This window comes from Lampetra fluviatilis, chromosome 18 (genome assembly GCF_964198595.1).
Source record: "Lampetra fluviatilis chromosome 18, kcLamFluv1.1, whole genome shotgun sequence".
NCBI classification, from domain to species: Eukaryota; Metazoa; Chordata; class Hyperoartia; order Petromyzontiformes; family Petromyzontidae; genus Lampetra; species Lampetra fluviatilis.
In genome coordinates, this window is record NC_136292.1 from 1,715,942 (window position 1) to 1,741,194 (window position 25,253).

Genomic DNA, 25,253 nt, shown 5'->3' on the forward strand with positions numbered 1-25,253 from the left:
TACGCATGTAAGCACATCACACGGAACGTGTCACCGCGTCTCCCTTCATGTCTAATTTGATGATGAATTGTCGCTTACGGAAAGGGAGACGCAGCGGCTTGTTACCTCTGGCTTACATTGCGCCGCCGTCGTTGGAGGTTGTAAGGCGAGCCGACCCTGCGTGTGCCTGCAATGCGGTGGGTCGGTGTTCGTACATTTGCGCGAGTACAGCGGCTAGCGGCGCTGTGCTTACGAAACCCCGGTGACTGAGTTAGATTCCCGCTCACGCCCCACTATCGGTGGGGAATATTCTGTGTTTGGGTCGACTCAGCCCTAAGTGAGTAAGGGCGGCGGTGTGTAAACGTCAGCAGCGGGGAGACAAAGGTGGCCGGGCGTGGTTCTGGCTACGCACCGCCTTGTGTGCCGTGGCGGTCTTCATCGGTGTTCACGAACAGCACTTGCCCCAACAGTCTGAAAGAGCGACTTTGTCTTTGTATGTCCAGTACTGTATATAGTCCACATGTATTCAAGCTGTGTCGCAAGCTTAGACATTATCTGCCTAATACGTAGGAATAAATGCAATAGATCATTTTGTGTATGCAACCTCGCATTTTGGCGTATGCGCTGTTTTACATGCTTATTACGACTAATGCTCATGCACATTCTTGATTGACTGAAAACTGAACGCTTTCGTCTTGAAATAGAAACAATAGCCGACGTTTTGGGCAATGGGCCGACCTATTATATCTGTTTTTCATTTTAATGTGTGGAGTAGTTATTTACGCTCCTGCACCACTGTCAATGTCGTATCACTAAAAAAGCAGTGCTATGTTTGTCTGATGCATTCTCGCATCACGGCCTCGGTGGGCTGCAATGTTGACTTCTGGCACCAGTACGTACAACTGTAACAAACACGAACACACACAAAAGATTAAAATTTGGGCCTCAAAATATCATGAGCTGGAGGTTGATTAAATTCACCGATAGGGCAGAGTCCGTCAAAGGTATTTAAAATTGCTTCAAGTACATTATCACGGTAAATGTAAACAACATAATACACTCTTCTCATAATTATCAGTGGACTCAGAAATTGTCCTCGCCTGGAGTGAGTGCAGAGAGTGAGCAAAGCCTGCCGCCGGTTATTTTGAGCATAAACAAATCTCTTTAGAGTTTAGACGATCCTCATGAATCGAGTAAATCTATAGGTTGTATCTTCGCAATGGAGAAACAATGAAAGCGTGAACTCCAACTGAATTTAATCACAAGCTCAGTCTAAAGGCAAAGGTTGACGTTCATTGGATTTCGTTTTGTTGTGCGGATATGACCCCCCGATGTCTCGATCACCGACAATGGGGAGAATCGGCGGGGCGATGTGCTGCGGATGTTTCAGCAAGGGCACGAGTCTGGCCACGCATCTTTTGTTTTCCTAAAAAAAAAACACCGATTTCAAAAGTGTGCCATTTGCACTTCGTAAATTTGCCAGAATCGAACTGAACAAAATTTTAAGGGCAAAAAAAAAACCTCACAGCAATCATCACGAACACCCGCTTGATTGACCCATGGTGATGGTTAATTATTACCTTGATTATTCCTGCAGTGCTTTCAGAATAAATAAAAAAAACTCCAGAAAAGCTAGCTCAGGATGTAATAAGTCAAGGGCCTTCTTTAATATTAACCGAACAAGCTGTGGCCGATGTGATGTGATAACCCAGCAGTGACAGAGGTCGCGGTATGAAGCGGGCAGCCAGCCCCCCTCTGAGTGTGAGGCCTGCGTATGTTGCGTCGCGCGCGGCCACCGCCGTACGCTCGTGCCGCCAATTCGCCTGGTGGACGTCGCACTTTGTTCAACTTCACCCGAGGCGCGCGCGTGTTTGGCGCTGAGATTTTGAAGCGCAACACGAAATTGGTGCCACGCGTTCACGCCCCCGTGAATGTCAGATATCGCGGCACCAGACTGGTCTGTCACTCCGCCACGCGCGCGCGCGCATATACATTGATCACTTTGCACGTGCCAATTGAGAGTGGCTATACACGGGTCTTCATTTTTGTATTACTTTTGTGTTTATTTCACGAGTCAATCGAATGAAACGTGCGCGTCTATTCACAGTTGTTGATTCCCTTTGAAATGTGGCACCCACTAACAGCCCGGCTAATCACAGTTATTCCATCAAGTGCGTTTTCCGCCCCTTTCCCTCCCTCGTGAAGAAGGCACTGCACGTGAGACGAATGTTCTCTTGGCGTGAAGGAGCGTCTTGTTCACGCAGCACGTGTCACTCTCGTAGTGCGTGTGACATGGGAACGTGTCAAGGCGCTGATTGGTCGATTGTACTTGGCTGTCACGCTCACAACACCTGCGTCGATTCATGCGCGTGGGAAAAAAAAAGATTTATAATTCGTGCAAATTATTGTGCTCATGTTGCTCGTGGGGGTGAACAAATGAGACGGAAGGAACACGGGAAAAACACAAACGAGACGGACGGTGAACATGGCCCGCAAAGTGATCGATTCTCAAATCAGATCGTGGATCGTGGCGGTTCACATCGAACCGATGGGCACGTGTTCACTCATTGCGTCTCTCGCATCGAAAGATCCCACGGCAATTATTAACAGCGCTGCGGCTTGCAACGTGCTGCCTGTGAAAGATGCGATGTAAAAATTGACGATGATGATTGTGACGATGTGAACGATAATGACGATGACCACGTAGATGATGTTGGTCGTGTTTATAGTTAATGTGCGTGCAGCCCACAGTAGTGCGCAACGCAGTGGTGGTGCACGGCAGTGTGCGCGAGCAATTACTAAGCAGAGACGGTCTGTGCGAGGACACACCAGGGCCCGGCATTACTCGGAGTGAATGTCTCTTCCCGTTCCTCACGCGCGCGATGCTGCTGAGAGCCCCGTGCTGCCTGCACGTCGCAAGAAGAGGAGAGGGAACAGCGGGATTCCATCTCTTCGTGTCATAAATTCCCGCGAAAATTTAATTTCCAAACAAGATATACGATTATGCACAAGTACAGCCAAACACACGTCCACGTGTACGTCAGTGCATGCCTGTGTGTTTGTGCTAGGGGAGTGGTGGCGCAGCGGTTAGCGCGCTGCGCTAGTGCATGCCTGTGTGTGTGTGCTAGGGGAGTGGTGGCGCAGCGGTTAGCGCGCTGCGCTACGATCCTCGCGCCCCGAGTTCGATTCCCGCTCGCGGCGACCACCAGCGATGATTATCTGAACTGGTCCTGGGCCTCGCCTAGGTCGACTCAGCCTCAAATGAGTACATGGTGCGATGTGTAAACATCGCCACTGGGGAGACAAAGGTGGTCGGGCGTGGTGCTGGCCACCCACCCCCTCGTGTGTCGTGCTCCTACAGTGTGTTGAAGGCTACAAGGGGGATCTTTGTCTTTGGACAACAATTCTATCGGTACAGGACCGGTGGTGGTGTGGTGGTTAAGCCACTGCAATAAAATCCAGGCCACCGACGTGCTTGATGTGTTTGTTTGCTGAACGTGGTCACACCGATGGGAAAGCACATTCGGGTTTTGGCGTGGGCCTTCTTTAGGTTAACTCGGTATAAAATGGAAATCCCGGCACAATTAAAATAATTCTCACTTATCACTGCCAAAGAGAAGCATGTTTTGGTGGAAAAAGCGGAATCCACTCAGCTACCACCCCGGATGATGTGCAATGGCTTACAACATTACAAACGCAATTGTCGCAGTGCTGCGTTTTTAAATACCATTTACAAAAAAACTAAGATTACAATGATACCTATTGAGACATTGCCTGGCAGCGCTCACGACCCAGACAGATTCACCATCTCATTGCGATAGCCTGAGACGCATCCATGTATGCGTTGAACATTTGTTGGGGAGTGGTGGCGCAGTGGGTTAAAACAATGCCCTACAAACCCAGCAACGTGAGTTCGATTCCAGACCACAGCCAACGTTTGTGGCGAGCGATATCTGAATCATTTCCTGGGCCTCCCTTAGATAGACTCAGCCTTTGATTGCTCCCGTTTCAGTAAACATCAGCACTGGGGAAGAGACCAAGGTGGCCGGGAGTGGTGCTGGCCCCCATCATCACCCCTTCTGCGCCGTGTCAGCCTGACTGAACGGGTGCTCGAGAACAGCCCTTGCTCCCACTGGGCTGTGTGTCTACACGGGGGGGGCGGGGGGGAGATCTTCGTCTCTATCTGCTGCAGCATCTGGGCAGGCGGCTTCAGGCAGGGCACTGAGCCGCTCTCGGGGCTGTGATTTACGGCGGCGGGCTGCGTTGCCCGAGGCTGCGTGACGAGCAAGCGCCGCACAATCGGACTCGGCACAGCCGCTCGCTCTCTCTCTCAACACGGCCCCCCACCGCCCCCCCCCCACGGCCCCCCCATCAGCGCCGAGCTCCTTCTGCCTCGAACCCCCCAGAGACCCTCGTCTCGCCGGCTCGAAACACGACGCGTGTCGCGGTGCGTTCAGAGGTCCGTGGTCTCCTCCCGCGTCCTTGCAGACAAAGATCTCTGTTGCGTACAATACAAATCACCGCCACCACGCACTCAAGAAGCGCAGCCTGCGTGAAACTGTGCTCAGGTGCAGGGTGCTTCACAAAACATCGACACTTGTGCGAATTTGCGACGACACCACAAGAAATGTGCCTCCTCTGGGCTCTGGAGACCACCTGGAGAAGATTCCAGGCAATGCGTTGACAACGATGGCGAGCAAGTGGAGACTGACTTTTTGAAACTATTAACATAATTTTTCGATTTAAAGCTTTCGTGACTGCAGGGATTCATCTTCTTGGTTCTTTCGGTAAAGTCACGTAGAAGGGAAATAAAAAAAAAAACATAATGAAATATATTATTTTATTATGTTTTATTTTTACTATTAACATCACATCTGTTATCACGTTACAGTGTAGTATTATTATCCATTCTTTTTCATTTAAAACGATAGTCCCATGTAAAAGTTAACATTTTTTTGGAGCACCCTGTATACGGGCGTTGGCTGCCACTGATGACGAGCGAGCGAGCGCGTGTCGCCCAGCCTCGGGGCGACTGTGCAGACACAAAGAGAAGGCGATTCGTGTTGGGTGGGGATGCTGCTGCGTTGGCAGCGGTGCACAAGCACTTCTAACAAAAGAGACTCATCAAACCCATCAGCAACGCTGCCTTAAAATAAAACAATATATAATCGGCGACGTTTCAGGCAATAGCCCTTGTCGAGGAATGCGATGAAGAAGTGCCATTGCCTGAAATGCCGTCGATTTTATACTGAGTGTTCATGTTTATTTTCCTTTAAGGCAGTGTGGTGTTGATGAGTGTAGGCCAATCAGTTTCAAAGACAATGCGAGCGAATAGAATCAGAACACGTTCGTTTGGTTAATGCAGTAACTTGAGTCCTTGCAAAAGGTTTCTACTTGGTGTTTGAACATCTTAACACCTCCTGTTATATTTTCAAAAAGGGTAAAACCGATTTTTTTTGTCATACTTTGAAGAATGTGTTGAGTTTGTTGTTAATAACGAGAAGCGATCGGACACCATAACTGGGGTGGAACACATCCTGCAGTGAATAGCATGCGCGTGAATAGTCATATAGAACATGTCATATGGTTGTAATTGTGGTGTGTGACAGTATGTGAGTATCATGCGGTGAATAGTATCATCGCACATGTCATCCGATGAATTGTGACGATTTGGAGTTGTGATCCGATTTTTTAAAAATTTTGTTTCACGTATTTGTCTCATTTTCACTCTCCTGTTGTCATCGTTTCGAGATCGTGCACTCCACGCGCCTCACTTTCACACGAGAATATCATTTTACACAGATCGTGAAGGCAATACGCGATGACTGTCGCTCGCAAAATTCGTTTCATGTACAGTGAGCACAAACATCGATTTGAATCGATGCGTTGACACTTGGCTCGGGAGTAGGATGCACTCTCTGAATCATTCCTCGCCGCTTTGCATTCTGGCCAACAGGCCTGCAGGATGGCATTACAGGCGTGTCCATGTCTGCTGCTCACTGAAGCAGCATTGAGACGTAGATCTGTACTGAAATGTATTTCCACTTCCTGCCTAATCCTTTCGGGGCTCCGTGACGAAGTGGTGACGTCCTCACCTACAACACTGCGGCGCCTTCCCGACAGCCTAGACGGCTCGTCTCACTGATGAGCCCGAACGACTATAGGCTGCCAGTGGCCTCTATTAGGCCGAGCAGTATTTGTCAGTGGTGAACTTTACAATTATACGATTCATGTATATGTGCATATTGTGCATTTGCGAGGCTTGCTTGAGCTTTGTCAACCCACGTTTTTATTTTAAGGCTGAGTCAACCTACACGAGGCCCAGAGAGAGAGACAGGCACGGACACGGAGAGGGACACAGCGAATGGGAGATACAGAGAGACACGGAGAGACACGGAGAGAGACAAACACAGACAGAGACAGGCAGAGAGGCGACACGAAGAAAGAGGCAAACACAAAGAGACATGGAGATTGATAAACAGTCATGGAAGGGCAGACACACACACACAGAGATCATTCTGGGTGGTCCTAAAGAAGAGAGACCCTTGTTCACATGCACAAGTCACGGACACGCACACGCACGCACACGCCGGAACCAAGCACCCTGACCATCGCATGGGAAATGTTTCACGTTGCGACGCGTGGATTTATCTAACGGGGTCCTGTGGGGGTGTGCCTCTGCGACAGACCCTGAAGCACCCCAACCTGGTGAACATGCTGGAGGTGTTCCGCAGGAAGCGCCGGCTGCACCTCGTCTTCGAGTTCTGCGACCACACGGTGCTCAACGAGCTGCACCGCTACCCACACGGGTACGAGCACAGACCCCGCTGCCCGCACTCCTCCATTGCACCTCCCATTGGCACGGTTGGCTACTTGCGGTTGCGAAAGCACTGACTGATTAAACGGCTTATCACGTGGACTTTTATAGCAGTCAAGGACTCGGAATGCGTTACGTCGATTTTAAATGTGGACGGTTAAAACCGGAGGACCCTGATGGAAATCCACGCGACCACGGGGAGAGAAAACACGCAAACTCCAAATGTACAGGAGTCATGGTCGGGATCGTACCCCTGACCTCCTGCATACAAGGCGAGGTAGTTAATATCTCGCCACCGCGGCGCCCCAAATGTCAACAGACATGCATGCACCCTGCCTCAAGCTCGCTCGTCTCTCTCTCTCTCCATGCCAGCAGTCTCGTCCGGCGAGGTGAGTGCAGAAACCTTCAGGGGATGCGAGGGTGGGGCAGGGCGGATGGTTGGCGGACAGAGGCGCGTTGCAGCTGGATTCTGTGCAGGTTCAACTTCAAATGTGCTCGGGGAACGTCAATGCCACACTGGTGACGAAGCAGATGAATGCACATGTATGTAGATGTATGTTGAACTTCTTTCGGACCGCACATAGCCGATCGTGCTAATCGGAGGTGAATACCGATTTTATTTTAAAAAAATGCACGACACGTGCAAACGTAAATCCGCAAAGGTAGTGTCTTCATTAAAAACACAAAGAGCGATATTCGTGGGAGATATTGCGAGTACGAGCGACATAGTTGCACACAAACATGAACGGTTACAGACGTACCCGTGCGCACCACCTCTGGAGCCAATGTGTGAGCAGGCGTTGCTGGCTCGGGTAATTTCTAATCTTTGGGAATTTATATTTTTTCGAGAATTATCTGCGTAACATGATGATGCATCCCGTTGCCCTCGTCCGAATTGTTTACATGCCCACTTGAAACATGAACATTGGGGCAATTGCAGACAGCCTTCGTCTAATTTTAAGAGGTGGTATTTTAATACAAAAAAAAGGTCAATTTCCCCACAGAAAAATGCCTTGTAGAGTTGCACGGAGGCAATGTCTTGTCGGTGGTGATCAGCAATTGCCATCATGTACGAAATAACGCAAAACAACCCTGGTCTTCTCTCTTTATGAAAAGCACAACATGGTTTTTGTGTAAACAACAACAGCAGTAGCAGCAGCAGCAGCAGCAGAGGCAATACATTTGCTTGATGAGCGTGGCACTCGCTGTGCGTGCGTCACGCAGTGGTGCCCACGAGGCCACGGCGAGCCGGTCTCGGCGCCATAAAAACAAATCTGTATGAGTATGTAGGATTATTTAATTAATATTGTTATTATTCCACCTCATCCCCAATCATTTGCAAAATAATTTTTTGTCGATGCACACACACACACACCTGCGCCCACCGATGCGCACACGCTGCCTTGTTGCTATGGAGGGATACGTGCGGCTTGTGGTGGAGGGGTTTTGTGTCGGGTTAAATATGCTTTTAGCACTCACAGCATTCAACGGTCGCGGGGTTTTCTTTATCGCCGGGAGCTGAATAAGTGCAGAAGCCTCACGAGAGACGACACCATAACGACGCGTCTGCGGAGCGGAATGCCACGCGGGTGTTGATTCCCGCGCGTTTTGCTGTGCGCTGCTATCGGGGCCCGCCACTCGTGCACGTCCGCTCCGCCTGCCACAAGCGCAGCGGGATCGCGTTCACTCACGTGCCCGATATACGTCGCTCAGGTTTGCTCGGTCCAGACAAAGCACTCGGGGGGGGGGGGGGGGGATGCTGCAGCGGTGAACAAGGACGTCATTCGTTTGCCAAAAAGCCAAGTTCAAACTATTTCTGCAACAAAAATGTATTTCCACCGAGAAGAGGGGATTGAACCTGGGTGTGTAATTGCTGACACAAAACTACAGGGCCAGTGTCGTCGGCTACCACTTCTCTTCTCCATTGGCCAATCCCCTCCCCTCCCCTCATCCCTCGACTCATTCCCATCCCTCCCCTATAGCCCTTTCGTGACTCCGACGTGTGCTGTGTTACGGTGACTCATTCCTCGGCCCTTGCACGCCCCTTGCCATCTAATTATATAACAAGGATAAGAAATTGTTGGGTGCACCTTTGCCGAGAACCGATCTCAGATGAGTGATGTGGATCTGGCACATTGACGAGTGAGCGCAGGGCACGTCGTATTGCAAATCTGTTCGCTCTCTCGGGCAATCCGAATGGATCGCCTCAACGCGAAGTCTCGTTTTCACATTCAAGTTACTCACGGTCTCGTTTCTGCTGTTTCTTATTTTCCTCTGTTTCATTTGTACAACGATTCTTCCACATACGCATGTCGTATGAGCGTGAGTGTCGTTTGTAAATTGATGCGATGATGTATATCATTGTATGCTTTGTGCACGTATATAGTTTTCATAGTGCTACGTTTCTGTGTTTTTCTTGAAAGAGCAGTGGCGCAGTAGTTAGTGCTAACTGATTATACCATTGGTTAACATGGGTGCATGGCTGACATCAGTAGCACATGCTAACGGAACCAGTAGCTGGCCATCCTGTTTACAAACCCGCTCTGACCAGTGTGGTGAAAGACGTCAAGTGCTATGGGGGAAGGCGCTCATTTAGCAGTGGATTGAAAACAATTGAAAAAGTGATATTTTGTCTACAAGAATAATGTTCGCATCGTATGTACTCTGCATTGAGCAATGGCTCACTCCCAGGCAATGTAAAACCTAGGCCCATTCCCGTCTTGACCTCGGCAGCGAAACGTGACCCCCTCTGTGTAGCGGAGCAAGTTCACGACCCCCCCCCCCCCTCCCACGAAACGCCTCCATGTCGATTGTACCTTTCATTCCCCTTCAATTTCACTCGAGCGTGTGTCCTGAGAGAGAGAGAGAGCGCAAAGCTGAGCAATTGGCCTCCGCTCCTTTCATCCGTTTGTCCATGAAGCATTCACCTTGAGATACAGTTCTGCGGTGCGTCTGCGTGCGCGCTCGTCCTCATTGCAAGACACATCACACCGCTCATCGGGAGCAGCCCCATTGTGAGCCAGGGTCGCAGCCGAATTTGCAGGATCACCCACAATTACTCAATTACCGAACTGGCACGTCTCAATGCCTGCCGCAACTGGACCCTGCCACCTTCGCGAACACGGGGGATGGGAGGCTTCTGGCAATCAAACCGCCTTTAGTGGAACAAAAAGTCCTGTGATTAGGATGGCCCACGATGGTAAAAACCCGCTGTTGGGTGGTGCCCGCTGTCTCTTGCTTCTCGACACAGCAGGCAGGCTGTTAGGGTACTAGCCAGCCGTGTATGTCACTGTAGCCCCAAGCGCAAGGCTATTTACATCGGAAAGCCCGTTCACCCATAGATTGCCGGTGTCACGGTTAAATATATATTGGCACAGTTTGTGTGCAGTGAGTCACCCAGGTAAACACGTGTGCAAATATAGATCGAACTGAATGCATGTCGTCCGGTTACGGTTACACTTAGCCTGGATCTTATTTATAATACGAATGTGTGGGAAACCTGATCCGCCACGGCACAAATAATGCAGTGATTCCGACTGGTCATGTCAACCCTTTGATTAGTGCCTAAGCCAAATGGAAAAAAAAATATTTGTCCGTATAAATCAGAGCTATTTGCAAGCATATGTGTGTTTTATGGGAGGCTATTAAACATTTATGCTTTGGCAGAGCAATATAAAACAGCAAACTTTTAAAAAAAGTATGGTATTGTGGCTGAAGTTAAATTAATTCAATAGTAGATTTAAGTCATGTTGTATTCTTAAGAGGGTGGTCCCAGCCCCTCCGATGGCTGGGATTAATCTTTTTTTTAAGTTAAAGTCTAGAATGTAAGAAACGTAATTTGACTCTCTGCGGGGTGAGTCGGTATTAAAAGCAGTGCATTTAAACATCAGTGTCAATGTCTCTTGTTTGGATTAAACAAAGGATATTCTAATTTCTGACACCTCACAATTTTGAAAGACCAAATATGCAAAATGTGACAATTCAGACCAATAAAACCGAACTGTACATATCATGTTATCATGTTAGCCCCGCATCATTCCACATCTCCGAAAACCACCCTGACCTCTCCACCCAAACATATAGAGGACTTGAGAAAGAGAGTTTAGCCCACACACCTCCGATTAACATGGTCGGTTACATACGGTGCAAAAGAAGTTCAACATACACACGTACGTACAGACACGTTTTAGACAATCTTTACAACCCCAGGATTATCGAGTTGAGGTGATAGATCAGGCACAGCTCATCATCCGCACCATTTGTTGCTGCAATTTTTTTGGCCAAAAATGAATTCATCATTGTAACTCTGTACGATGAGAACGGCTCAAGTGAGCGGTGCGATCGTCTGACTTGCCAGCGGATTGACACGTTGGGGTTTCTTATAAAGTGTTCTCAGTGTTCACAAACACTGGACATCTGTGAAAAAGAGCTTTATAGCTGATCAGATTCCTGCAGTATAAATCAAGATTCTGATTCTGAAATTGACACGCGGTCGCGAGGTTCGCGGTGATGTATGGTCAAACAAACCCCGATGTGGAGGGGCTTTGATCCAGCAGTGGATTGACAAAGGGCTGTGAATTACCGTAATATTTTATTCAAACATATAAATACTCAATCGCATGATTTGATGCATGTATTGGGAAGAGTAAGAATACATTTTAATAACGTTTCCATTGTTAGACACCTGATTATCACGTTGCTATTATGATCATGATGTTGACAATGACGACGACAATGATGATGACACTGTAATGCTGTGTTGGTTGGAACTGTCCGTCCCCGTAGGATTCCTGAATCCCAAGTGAAGAGCTACATCTGGCAGATCCTGCAAGCGGTAGCTTACTGCCACCGGCATAACGTGCGTAAAAAAAGACACACGCACACACACGCACACACACACACACTCTGCACGCTTCTTAAAACCAAATGCAGTAGCAAAATGAATGGCACACGCACAATGATGAAGATTCCCCCGTATAGCCTCGACAGACTTGTGGGGACAAGTGCTGTTCGCGAGCTCTTGTGAAGGCCGGCACGTAAGGGCTGGTGGCCAGCACCACGTCTATCCGTCTTTGTCTCCGCAGCGCTGATGCTTACACATCGCACCAGACACTCATTTGAGGCTGAGTCGAACTAGACGAGGCCCATGACAGGTTCAGATAATCGTCACCCGGTGTTGGTCCTGAGTGTCAAGCGAACTCGGGTCGCCGGGTTCAAAGCGCAGCGCGCCAACCCGCTACACTACCGCTCCCCACACACACAAATGATCACATCTGTTTTGTTTGAAAACAAATTAACAACTGTCCTCGAATGGGCGCACGTGCTTAGTGGCTGAGTGGGTGTGACTATCGGCTGAACAACACAGAGCTAAGCAGTGGCTGCTCATGGGAAAATGTTGTCCCCGAGAAAGCTGCATGGCCGCTGCTTGTATAATTCTCTGTGTCCTCACCCTCCACCACCACCACTGCTACCGCCGCCACTTTTGCTCTCGGCTCTACGCAGAGTGCCCACTCGAGCTCGCGGTCTCAATTAGCTCCGCGTTCAAACGGACAACAAAAAGGTGACTTGTGGAGAGGCCCCCACGAGGCCTCGCTTGGAGTGATGCTGAACAAATTAGACATGTGTGGAGGGCACCTCGCCAGGGGCTGTGTTGGGGATTCGGACTGCTAAGATCGCAAGGTGCACTTAGCCTGGCACAAGCAGTGGCATCACTGCGGTGGTGATGTCACCGCCAGTTAGAGGCCAGCATGAGATTGTTGTTTGTTGCTATGTCGCAGTGCATCTCCCAAGATGATAAGAAGCTAATGGCCTAGCATTGTCATTCGTCTGGGTCAAATTAATAATACTAGTTTAGCACAAGCGTCCACTCTGTACTCTTCCTGAATTGTAGAAACGAGTTTTTTTCTGTGACTGTGACGTTTGCTTGGTATGGACCCGCGTTGTGTGATGCCATATATGTAAGTATTTCATTTTATCCCGAAGAGTTTGGAATGTTGTTTCGGCAATAATTTTGGCGTGCCACATCCATCATCTCTCCTTACCATCGTCCTCATAATACTGCGGTGTCATGGGACGACAGAACATAGCAATGCATAGGGTATATCAATCGAGGGTACACGAATTTAGGATTGTTATGGATATGCGTAACCTGTTCTCTAGTGGCCGTGTATTACGCTGATAATCACTACTCTGTAATGAGAACGGCGTGGGCTGTCTGTATTGCTTCTCAGTCCCTTTCACCTGTGTTTGTGCTGAGCAGCAGCTTTTTGATGTCAACGTAGGTATGAATAGTTTCTCAAATCTCTTTTTTTCTTTAATAACTTTGCTTGAATAGCGCGCAGTGTATTTGCGTTCCCATGATAAAAAAAAAACCCAAATACGATGAGTCAAGCAGTCATGCTTGCATGTACATTGTACGCTCACCCGCATGCTCAAAACAAACAAACCCTCTGCCCCTCTTACCGTGGGTTCCATGCCAATCAATAGGCTGCCGTCACTTCTTAACGCTCAAAGACATGCCGCACAACCGCTGCAAACGAAATCCCTTCGTGTTGTCAAATCACATCCCCGTGTAAAGGACAGATTGTCCTTTTCATATTGTAATTACTGGCCAGCCGTGGACTCTTAATTTGGAGATGTCGTCTCGAGTGCACTAACTCGAATGATGCTTCATCATTATCATGAATGATGCTGCGCCTTGCAACGATCAACCGAGCAGCTCAGCTGCTGTGTGCACCACCCTCGACGGGACTCGAGCCGGAGTGCTGCTGGTGACCACGCGGTTGTGCCGAGTCGCACCGCAGTGCCCATTCAAAGCGACGTGTCTCCGGGTAATAGGATGGGAGACACGCCGGGTGATGGTGGTGGGGGGGGGGGCGATGGTGGTGGGGGAGGTGGTGGGGGTGATGGTGGTGAGGGGGTGGGGGGTATTTTCATGATATCCTTGCGCTTGTTTTTTCTTCCGTTCTGGCAGTCTGCGTTTTCTTCGTGCGTGAATCGCTCACCAAGACACTCACGCTGATTCAAAAGCACTCAAATTCTGACGTCCAAAAGTCACTCACGCTGTCGTGCCTCCCGCCGCCGCTTATTTTTTTTAATGGTCATTTCATTTTGCTCGATTCCGCTGGAGAGCCGGTGGCAGCCTGTAATCGAAATGGGTGGAGAACCGCATGAAACGGCCACCTCCACTGCCACTCATTTCACCTTCTCCTGTCCCATAAATACCCCCAGGCAGGTGCACGGACTCCTAATAACCTCATAGTCCTTGCTACAGGAGATGCGCACACGAAAATCAGTCGCGCGACCCATTAAACATCTGCCGCAGTGCACACTGCGGAGTGCTGCGGGAGGGAATGAGTGTAACAAAAAGGTAAATTTCAGTCATCATCTGTAGGCTATCCTTCCAGCTGTTGTGGTCAAGGATCAGTCCTCTAACTGCACAGATTTTTCACGATTACGTTCCTACATAACTTTTCGATGCATTTTTTTGGGGTTGTTCTGCATAATGTCCGACGTTTATTCTCCGAGTGCCGGGGGAGCTCCTTCAGGAATTACAATCAGAACCGGTCCTGGGTCTCACTGGAATCATATCGGGCTCACGTGAATTCCTGCTGCGAAGGGATGATCACCACACAGCCCCTTGCATGGCAAACGTGGCCAAGAGTGAGGCTAGTCACAGACAACTCCTTCGTGCACCAAGCCGCTCTTAATAGGCGCTCGCTAACAGCTTTACCCCAAGAGTCGCCTGTAAGGCTGAAGGATGGATCTTTGTCTATAACTTTGGTGCACATATATTTATTATCAAACGTACACGTGCGTACACATGTATACACCACCGCAGCCCTCTGGTAATGATGTAGGGACATTATCAGACAAAAATACCATTGATCAATGCTTTAGACAGAAAAATAAATGGTGGCATTATTTTGCTAGAGGCAGCTATTGAGTCCCATTGTCATGGTCACACATTTGGACAATTACCCACAATTACTAGATTGCTAAATTTGACAATTCTAGAATGTCTTTTTGGCAATATTTCAATGCCCAGCCTGGGGGTCATTGCTCTGGGTGAACCCTGTTCAAAGCCTCAACCCGGGGGCATGCAGTTACAATTCAGCTCTTCATTTGCAATGTCAATGTCTCTCTAGCTGATGGGGTCATTTGTCGTTGTCCATTAGAATTACAATAGTAACAAAGACGTGCAGCATTATGTTTTATGTGCGCGCGCTGTGGGTGTTGTGCATATATATCTTGTAAACTACACGTTTAAAAAAAAAACGGATGTCGGATATTTTAGGTTTGTTTTTATTGACAGCACTCTTTGCCCAGAGAGACAGGCGCTGTTCGCTCGTTGAGGCATTTTGACGATGACTCTTGAAGCGGGAATGCAGAATTGCCACTGCCGCCAGCGATGGAGATGGGGCGGGAGGAACGATGCTTAATGTGAGAGTTGGCTCTCAGCTGTTCCCCCCAAAGGCCCCCCTCTTTAAAAGGCTTTGTGGCTCATCCACAACCAGGCCTATTTAGCAGGGAAAGGTCACACCGACACAACGCGGCTTTCATTCGTGACACCGGGAGCCTATAAACATTGCGCGGCCCGGGGTTAGTGCCCGCATTAATGCGCAAAGACTCTTCAGCACACACGGCAGGGCGGGTAGCCTCCATTTGGAGCGCTCCCGACAATATCGTGATTTTCCATGAGAGTGACCAAGAAAGACGTCTCCTAAGAGGGAGCAACAAATAACGGTGAGGTGGTGGTAAACAAAACAAAAATGAAGCGATATGGTTTTTATTTTTCATTGCATTTCCTTTGACGTGGAGGTCTACACTCGAGACAAAGACACAGATCCTCCTCGGAGCCTCAATGGACTTTTGAGGCAAGTGCTGTTAGCGAGCTGCACCTATGAAGGTCGGCACGGTATACAATGCCCCGGACCGCCTTTGTCTCTCTCGTGGCGATGTTTACACACCGCACCAGGTACTCATTTGAGGCTGAGCGGACCTACGGGAGGCCCAGGAACGGTTCAGATAATCGACGCTGTGAGGGGGAATCGAGCGAGGGTCGCCAAGTTCATATTGCAGCCCGATAACCACTGTGCCACCACTCCCACTATACACACAAGGCGCCTGCAAGTAGATATACACGTTCATGCGTGTGTGTGTACACACACATGAACACACAAACACAAAGATCCCCCGTATAGCTTTAACAGACTGTTGGGGCAAGCGCTGTTAGCGAGCACCTATGAAGACCAGTACGGAACACAAGGGGGTGGGTGGCCAGCACCACGCCCGGCCGCCTTTGTCTCCCTAGTGCGATGTTTACACACCGCACCAGGCTGAGTCGACCTAGAGGAGGCCCACGACCGGTTCAAAAAATCGTTACTGGCGTTGGCCGTGAGCTAACCGCCACACTACCGCATGAACGCACACAAACGTGTAAGCCGTATTTGGCCCAAACACACGGTGACACGCGTGTGAACACGAGTTAATTCGAACACACTCATCCAGAAGCATAGCACACGTTCATCCACGCATCTCCTGCATGTAAACACATTTGCTATGCACAGAATATAGAATGTGTTATTCTATGAAATATATGTAATATATATATTCATCAAGACAGCATTTCACCGGGTCTTTATTTTTTCACGAGCTTTGTGGATGTTTTGGCAATATTTAGTGTTTTTTTTTCGCGTGGGAGGAGACGGGACAGCGCCCAAGAGAAACCCACGCCAATATATCACTGCAGTTGCAAGTAGACATTGCTTGCTATGTATGGCTCTTTCCGTTTTTAATACCTTACATCTGAGGTTGAAAGCGTTTACGCTGTTAGCGATCTCTGTCTGTCTGTCCGTCGGTAATGTGAGGGGGGGCGACAGAACACACGAAGATGATCGAATCTGAAGTAAACTTTAGCACGGAGAACGTTTTATAGGAATTTGCCACTTGGCACCTCCTGAATATCGGCCGAGTTGACCATCGGGTTGCCCGAAACGCGCAGACTTCACTGGCGTTGAAAGGACAATCGGCTAACGTGTCAGCCGTGTTTAGCCCTAACAGAGTCCCATTAACAAAATGGGACCTTTTTGCCAGTATCAAAGTATGGAAAAATAAAAATAGGTTTTATCTTTTCTGGCAATAAAACAGGAGGTGTTAAGACGTTCAAACACCAAATAGACTACTTCAGCATTTTCTTGCTGTGGTTGTTCCACCTGATGAAGATTGCTTGTGTTGCGGTCGAAACGTCGTGATTTATTTTATTTCCACCTACATGACTTTACCGAAAGAACCAAAGAGTATGGATTCCTGCAGTCACGAAAGCTTCAAATCAAGACCAAATCGAAACTTTTTGCAAGGAATCAAGTCTGCATTAACCACACGTTACTTGTGGTGAACATGCAGACAAACATGCTGTGACAATATACAAGCTGATTGGCCTATACCAGAGACGGCCTTCTATATAGGGCCTCGTCTCACCAGTGTCAGCCCAGAGAACACCAAAAGGCGGACAGTGCAGTTCTTTGCAAGAGGTTTCTTTTTGGTGTTTGAACATCTTGACATCTGTTTATTGCACAAAAAGGGTAAAACCTATTCTTATTTTTTCAGATACACATTCGTTTTCCGTGCTACTATAAACACTGCTGAGGACATGCGTGTACTGGAGCGTGAAACAGTATCCCATGGATATGCATGACGATTATCATATTTGTTTCCGCTCGAAAACGAAACGTAATTTTAGCATTTGGGAAGGAACCAAAAATGCCCGATTTAAACCTTTACACGCGGAGACGCTGCCAGGCCAAGTGCGGCGTCGCTGGCACATTTTTTTTTAATTTCAGCTGCAATTTTAAATGTGGATCACCGTGTGCGATAATAGGCGCGGTGATTTTGTTGAGCATTTTTCGAAAGGTATTTGGTGGACGGTTGAGATCACGGCTCCACGAGTGCCACAGGCCGGCAGTTTTGCCGCTCGGCACAGTTCTGCAGCCCTTGAAGATGCTTCAGCAGGACTCTGAAGGAGGTGAACGAGCTATTGACACAACCGGCGTAAGGACTCGGGCCCAAAAAAAACAATGTGCACACATTGGATGAGCTCTGCGCCAAAGGAGCAGCGTATATCTATGAGAAGGAAAAAGGCCACATTCCGTGCGGTAGGACGTGCAAAATTGACAGGTGTATGCATCACGGGCAGGACGATAAACACTGCATCCGCACACACACATATATTTATCATTCAGCCTATGAGCAAACCACATGAAATTCGCCAGATCCTGACAGATCATTGGAAGTTAAGCAACAGTGCAGAAAACCCATTGTTGTACTGTACTTCTACGCTGCCCTCTTTCAACCCGCATTGACCAGCATGGCGACGTTACAGTCAAATAACCTGTACGGAATCAGAATCTCCATTTAGCCAGGAGGAATCCGATGAGCAATGAAGCCCTGTTTCACAGACGTCCAGTGCGGAGACTCTCGCCGAGCAGGTGATTGACAAGGGAGTTTCACCTGCACGCGCGTCCGTAACAGCGGTGGGTGGTCAAAACATCTTGCAATCTATACGTTAAGTGTGCATGTGCACTGCCTAACAGAATGGCAAGCTATGATTGAAATAGTGACGAACGTTGTAAACCTCCGTCAGTTGTAACATTATATTTTCCCGAAACGTCTTAACGTCTTTGTCCCCAGGAGTGGCAGCATCAGGTAGAGGAGATGTTGCGCGTGTGTGGTCTTGTTCGGTGGTCTGGAAAAAAACAAGTGAGAAAAGTTGTTTTGCCTGCGTGTGTGCTCATATGTTTGTGTGGATGTATGTGTTTGGGTGTGCATGCCTGTCTGTAGCGGTTAGCGCTACGCTGCGCTACGAACCTGGTGACCCGGGTTCGATTCCCGCTCACGGCCAACACGGGTGACGATTATCTGAACCGGTCCTGGGCCTCTCCTAGGTCTACTCAGCCTCAAATGAGTACCTGGTGCGGTGTGCAAACATCACTACTGGAGAGACAAAGGCTGCCGGGGGTGGTGTTGGCCACCCACCCCCTCGTGTGCCGTGCAGGCCTTTATAGGTGCTCGCTAACAGCACTTGCCCCTACAATCTGTGAAGGCTACATGGGGGATCTTTGTATTTTTTATGCCTGTTTGTGCGTGCGTATGTGTGCGGATGCACGTGTGCGTGTGTGCATTGGTGCGTGTGCGTTGGTAGCGTGTGCATGAGCGTGGTGTCCATGTGAGTATGTCCACATATGCACGCACGTGTGCAGATGTGTCCTTGTGTGTGGGGAGCTGCTGGTGCAGTGGTTAGCGCACCGCGCCACGAACCTGGCGACCCGAGTTAAGATTCCCGCTCACGGCCATCATCATCTGAGCTTCGCCTAGGTCAACCCAGCCTTAACACACATCAGTATTGTGGAGACAAATATCGGGTCAACGTTGGAACGTGGTCGTTGGCCCAACGTTCGCCCCAAACGTTCCACGTTGTACCCGGGCCCTCCTTGCTGGCCTTCTTTTATCGGTGCTGTTTGGCAACAGCACTTGTCCCAACAGCCTTGTGTGAGGCTATATGGGGAGGGGGCATCTTTGTCTTTGTGTATGTGTTTGTGCGCGTTCCCTTCGCTCAGCTCCGTGTTTACAGCGGCCACGGTTGGACAGGCCCCACCCGCTCTGTGTGCGTCAGGACGGCAGCATTCTGCACCTGATTTACGCCCGCCCGACGTTTATTGGCGTTGGGTACCGAGGTGCCGGCTACCGTGGGGGTGTGTGGGCGTGGGTTTTTTTTTCTGGTTTCCATGCGCGCGGGGAGAGAAAATCGAAGCGCATAAGCATCATTGGCATCTGTTTGTTTAGGTCCGGATGACTGTACACGTGTGTGTGTGTGGCCGCACGCACGCACGCGGGGGCCAGGGCGATGGTTTCCACAACTCGGCACCCAGGAGCCTCCTCTTTAGGTCTCGCAGACTCGGAATCGTGACTCACGATTCGCGGGAAGGAATCCCCGGTAGGATAAGTTTCGCAGAAACAACGGCGCGAGACCGGGTGTGTGTGTGTGTGATGGTGGAAAATTCGAACGCAGTTGTCATTGCCCTATGGGTGGGAAATGTGTACGAACGGCGACGTACGGTGCGAAAGAAGTTCAACGCACACACAAACCACAGCTCGTCAACCGGTGGGTCACATGTGGCGGGGTAAAGCTGTGGGTATTCCCACGTCTTTCAGGTTGTCTGCCCAACGTGGAAGAGTAGGCCAAAATACACTCTCAGGGGGGTTCTCGTTCCGCCAGTGATGTTTTGACGGAATGTGGTTTCGGCGCTTGGCCTCTGCCAATGGAACAAGCGGTGTTGTAGCTGCGAGTGATGAAGGAGGGGACACGTGGGAGGCCTTCCCGGTGCGCTGCTCAACGTTCTGATTTCCACGTCAGTGTTTAAACCAGCGGCAAATGTTTACTCCACAACCTGGTGAACCCCACACTAAAACTATTCAAACTTAACCATAAACTATTTTATTTTATATCTTTTTTTTTACCAGGTAAGGTCCACTGAGCTACGTAGCTATTTTGTTTCAGAAACGACCTGGTCACAAGTGAAAGCGCAATGAAGACACTTATCGTGTGGAGATTTACAGCAGCCAAACACTCTAAAGAAGGCTTATTTCTAAATGTGGAGGACAAAAAAGGAGGGCCCGGAGAAAGATCCAGGCGACCCCGAGGGGAACATCCAAAACACCAAAGACACAGGTGTCGGGGTCGGGATCGAAGCCACGACCTCCTGTATACCACGCGAGGTAGTTAACATCTCCTAGCCACCCGCATCCTGAAGGCCCCCCCTCCCTTCTTCCACACAATTCTCCTTCGTCCGAGCAATTCTCCTGTCGCACCAAAGTGGATCTCGCTCGCACACACCCCGGATCGCCTCTGGTGAACTCGTTAGGATCCCATGCTCCCCTAACAAGCTCAATGCACGAGCTTCAAGGCTACGTTGCTAAGGAACGAAACATCATTGCTTCACTTAGTGTATGTGTGTATATATATACACACAGCCCACTCACCATATGTAATGATGATGTCGTGTACTAATGTGTACATTTTACAGTTGTGCTGTATCGTGCCGGGCCGATGCGTTGCCGGGGGTCGTACCCCGTGTTGTCCGCTGCACGATGTCCCACATTTCACGCTGCACGTGCCAGGAGCTTCAATTAATGTCCTCGGAGAGGCTCCCAGCAAACGCGTGACGAAACGACGGACGCCACGGATTTAACGCCACGGCAAAGATGTGCATTTGCATGCACCCCAGTTCTCGCGTGACGAGAGCTCCGTTGCGATCGGTTCTCTCTCGAAACTTTGCAGATTTCAATGATGAATTATTGGGCGACCGTGCCGAACAATATGGGCCCCCCGAACCCAAAATCACTCTCGGAGAGAGCTGCTGGGCGAGAACAGTGTGAACCAGCAGTCCACACGCATTGAGACCGTGGCTGATGTTTATTTTGACCCCCTCCCCCTCGGCAGTGCATCCATCGTGACGTGAAGCCTGAAAACATACTCATCACCAGGCAGGGCGTCATCAAGCTGTGTGACTTTGGTTTCGCCAGGATACTCAGTAAGTGGCCTCCTAATCCCACTCCACTCCCTCCCTCCAACCATCCTCCACCCTCTATTACATGAACACAAACACACACCCCCCCCTGCTCACATTTGAAACACCAGGATTAGCATCAGGGCCAACTTGATGTTCACACGAGGCGTTAAGGATTGCCTTTGTCATCGTCACATGACCCCCCCCCCTTCCCCTCATTTTTACGGCTCTACTTCGCCCGTTTATTCTTACGTAAGTTCCATCTCGCGAGTGTGCGGTATGAAAATTGGTTTTTATATTTCGGAGAGAAAAAATCATCCCGATATAGGGTCTTGGCGGAGCAGTGGCGCGGTGGGCGGTTGGCGCCCCACCGGCGCTACAAACCCAACGACCCGAGTTCGAGCCCTGGCAATGGCGAGCGATGTCTGAGCCAGGCCTGCCCTCTTCCCTACACACCCCGGCCCCCGCTGCACCCATCTGGTCGACCGCCACCCGCCACGACTGACTCGGCATGGGGAGAGCTTCATCCAGCAGTTGACCGACAAAGGGTTATACATTATTTTAAATTCTTATTTGTAGTAATAACAGAGAGTTTGTCATATTATACTGGCTTTAAAAAACAAACTCTCACAGCAAAGACCATTGTCTTGCAGGGCACAGTGTGCCCTGCAAGACAATAAATGTGACAGCCGTCAGCTAGGACTAGAATGGGGCCAGCTAAAGCACACACGCACACTTAGGTGCATTATGCAGGAACCGGGGAGAAAACGTTGTTTTTTTTTAGCATATACAGGGAGGCACACGGTGATATACGGAGATTATAGAGATGATAATTAAGAAGCATAAAGGGCGCAAAGGAAGACGCGTAAATACGCGGATAATGGAAAGCAAGGGGGGAAGAATGGACGAACAGAAAGGAGGTGGGGAACGAAAAGGGGAAAGCAAAGAGAGCGGGGGCTACCGCTGTCATGACTGACAGTCGCGTCGCACCAAAGAATTCCTTTCAGCTGGCCGGGCCTTGAAGAGGTTTCCACTTGTGCTGCGGCCGCCATGGCAACGCGGGCAGGCGGGAGGGCAAGGGGAGCGCCCTCGGCTATGGCCTCCTGACCACACGAGGGTCCGGCACCCCCCCCCCCACCGCACGCTCGAGCCTGCGTGTGACCACACGGGAGGGCCGTCGCACGAAATCAAACGGATCGCCGTGCCCTTGGCCGATGGGTCCGGACACATGGCAATTGTGTCCCTCGCTGGGCCGCGGGGTGACGACCAGGGCGCCGCGGTGGCTCGGAGATGTTGACTACCTCGCCTGGTATGCAGGGGGTCGCGGGTTCGATCCTGACCCTGACGCCTGCTGCTGTATATTTGGAGTTTGCGTCTCTCTCCCCCCCCGTGGTCGCGTGGATTTTTCTCCGGGTCCTCCGGTTATTTGCCTCCACATTTAGCAATGTGAGTTTTAGAGTATTTGGCTGCGATAAATTTCCACGTGATATCACTTGTGGGCGGCTCGCTTCTGAAAAAAAACTATTTATATCAGTGGGCCTTACCTGGTAAACATAAAAAATAGTTTCAATGAAGATAGTTTAGTAGTTTAGTTTCGCCTGCTGCTGCCGGCCTACCGATTAGAGCTTGCAGGATGAAATGACTTTTGATCGAGATCGGTATTCGATGAATAGACTCCCACTCCTCTCTTTGTGCCACCGTCATCATCATTGTTGTCATCAGCCTCAATCAATCCACTGTTTTATGAAGACCTCTCCAAGTTGTCAAGATGTTACCACGTCATCGATTCTGCGTTGTAACAATCCATTCGGCACCTGCACACGAGCAGACCTGTATCGGTTCCTCCCTTAAAACAACCCCTATCACTACCACAACCCCTATCACTACCACAACTCCTATCACTACCACAACCCCTATCACTACCACAACCCCTATCACTACCACAACCCCTATCACTACCACAACCCCTATCACTACCACAACCCCTATCACTACCACAACCCCTATCACTACCACAACCCCTATCACTACCACAACTCCTATCACTACCACAACCCCTATCACTACCACAACCCCTATCACTACCACAACCCCTATCACTACCACAACCCCTATCACTACCACAACCCCTATCACTACCCCAACCCCTATCACTACTACAACTCCTATCACTACCCCAACCCCTATCACTACCCCAACCCCTATCACTACCCCAACCCCTATCACTACCCCAACCCCTATCACTACCACAACCCCTATCACTACCACAACCCCTATCACTACCCAACCTCTCTATCACTACCCCAAACCTGATCACTACCACAACCCCTATCACTACCCAACCTCTCTATCACTACCCCAACCCCTATCACTACCCCAACCCCTATCACTACCACAACCCCTATCACTACCACAACCCCTATCACTTCCACAACCCCTATCACTACCACAACCCCTATCACTTCCACAACCCCTATCACTACCACAACCCCTATCACTTCCACAACCCCTATCACTACCACAACCCCTATCACTACCCAACCTCTCTATCACTACCCCAAACCTGATCACTACCACAACCCCTATCACTACCACAACTCCTATCACTACCCCAACCCCTATCACCACAACAACCCCTATCACTACCATAACCCCTATCACTACCACAACTCCTATCACTACCCCAACCCCTATCACTACTTACGATCCCCGTTGGCTGTCCCGACTAACGCTGTCCAGCAACCTTTGTTTAAGCAAACAAGTCCGAAGCTGGTTTCGAACTTGTGGATGTCACCAGTGCAGCGAGGCCTTTAAAAAAAATACACCGCTAGGTTTCCAGATGTTATTGACAAGAGTACTCCCTCAAACACAAGAGAGCACTATTGTATACACGCTCTACCACCGTTTAGGAGCATTTTGTGCCACTAGCGCTGAGTAACGTGGGTTTATGATGTACTTCCCTGCTAACTCCGTGGGAGTTCCAAAAGGAGATGTTTTAATTTCTTGATATTGCACCAATAAGAACATTCAAAATATAACGGGGAAAATACGACCCCCCCCCCCCGCTCCGCCCCCGCCACCTGAAACCGAGTGGCTCGGAGGGTGAACGTAACTTGTTGGGCACATTTGAGGACTTGGATGCGGAGCGCCAGACAGAGAGAACAGAGGGACATGAAACTCCGCTCCCCTCAGCGTGAGAACGAAGGGCGTGAGCATTAATCGATTTGGCCGCACCTATCCTTCTGCGCGCATCGAGCTGCGAGCCCTCAGAATTGACCGTCGATGATTTGCAGGAATCCTACGCCTTACGACCCAAATCACCCAAAATGCAGCCGATCCTTTCCAACCTCGCAAGCCGAGCAGGTCCCAGCCTGCACAGGGCTCGGGCGGGGGTGACCACCGCGCACGCGAGTCAGGCGTCTTGGGAGTTTGTCAGGCCGCAGAGGGCAGTGCGTCCTGCCACGAGCTCAAGTTGATCCTCCGCCGCCGCGTCCGCAGCGAGTCCCGGAGACGAGTACACGGACTACGTGGCCACGCGCTGGTACCGCGCGCCCGAGCTGCTGGTGGGCGACACGCAGTACGGGCCGCCCGTGGACGTCTGGGCCGTGGGCTGCGTCTTCGCCGAGATGCTCACGGGCAACGCGCTGTGGCCCGGCCGCTCCGACCTCGACCAAATCTACCTCATCACGTGCACGCTCGGTACGTGCGCACGCACGCACGCACACGCAAAGCACGCACGTGCACGCTCGGTACGTGCGCACGCACGCACGCACACGCAAAGCACGCACGTGCACGCTCGGTACGTGCGCACGCACACACGCACGCAAAGCACTCACGTGCACGCTCGGTACGTGCGCACGCAAAGCACGCACGCAAAGCACGCCCACGCACGC

At 50.1% G+C, this 25,253-nt stretch overlaps 1 protein-coding gene across 1 annotated transcript in view; it reads left to right on the forward strand.

Moving 5' to 3' along the window:
• LOC144937072 (cyclin-dependent kinase-like 1) overlaps window positions 1–25,253 on the forward strand; it is a 39,723-nt gene that overhangs the window by 7,849 nt on the left and 6,621 nt on the right. Inside the window, exons 2-5 of the mRNA XM_078864313.1 lie at window positions 6,667–6,788; window positions 11,582–11,654; window positions 21,294–21,384; window positions 24,859–25,059. Of these exons, the coding sequence (XP_078720439.1) occupies window positions 6,667–6,788; window positions 11,582–11,654; window positions 21,294–21,384; window positions 24,859–25,059 (487 nt within the window). The remainder of the gene's footprint in view (window positions 1–6,666; window positions 6,789–11,581; window positions 11,655–21,293; window positions 21,385–24,858; window positions 25,060–25,253) is intronic.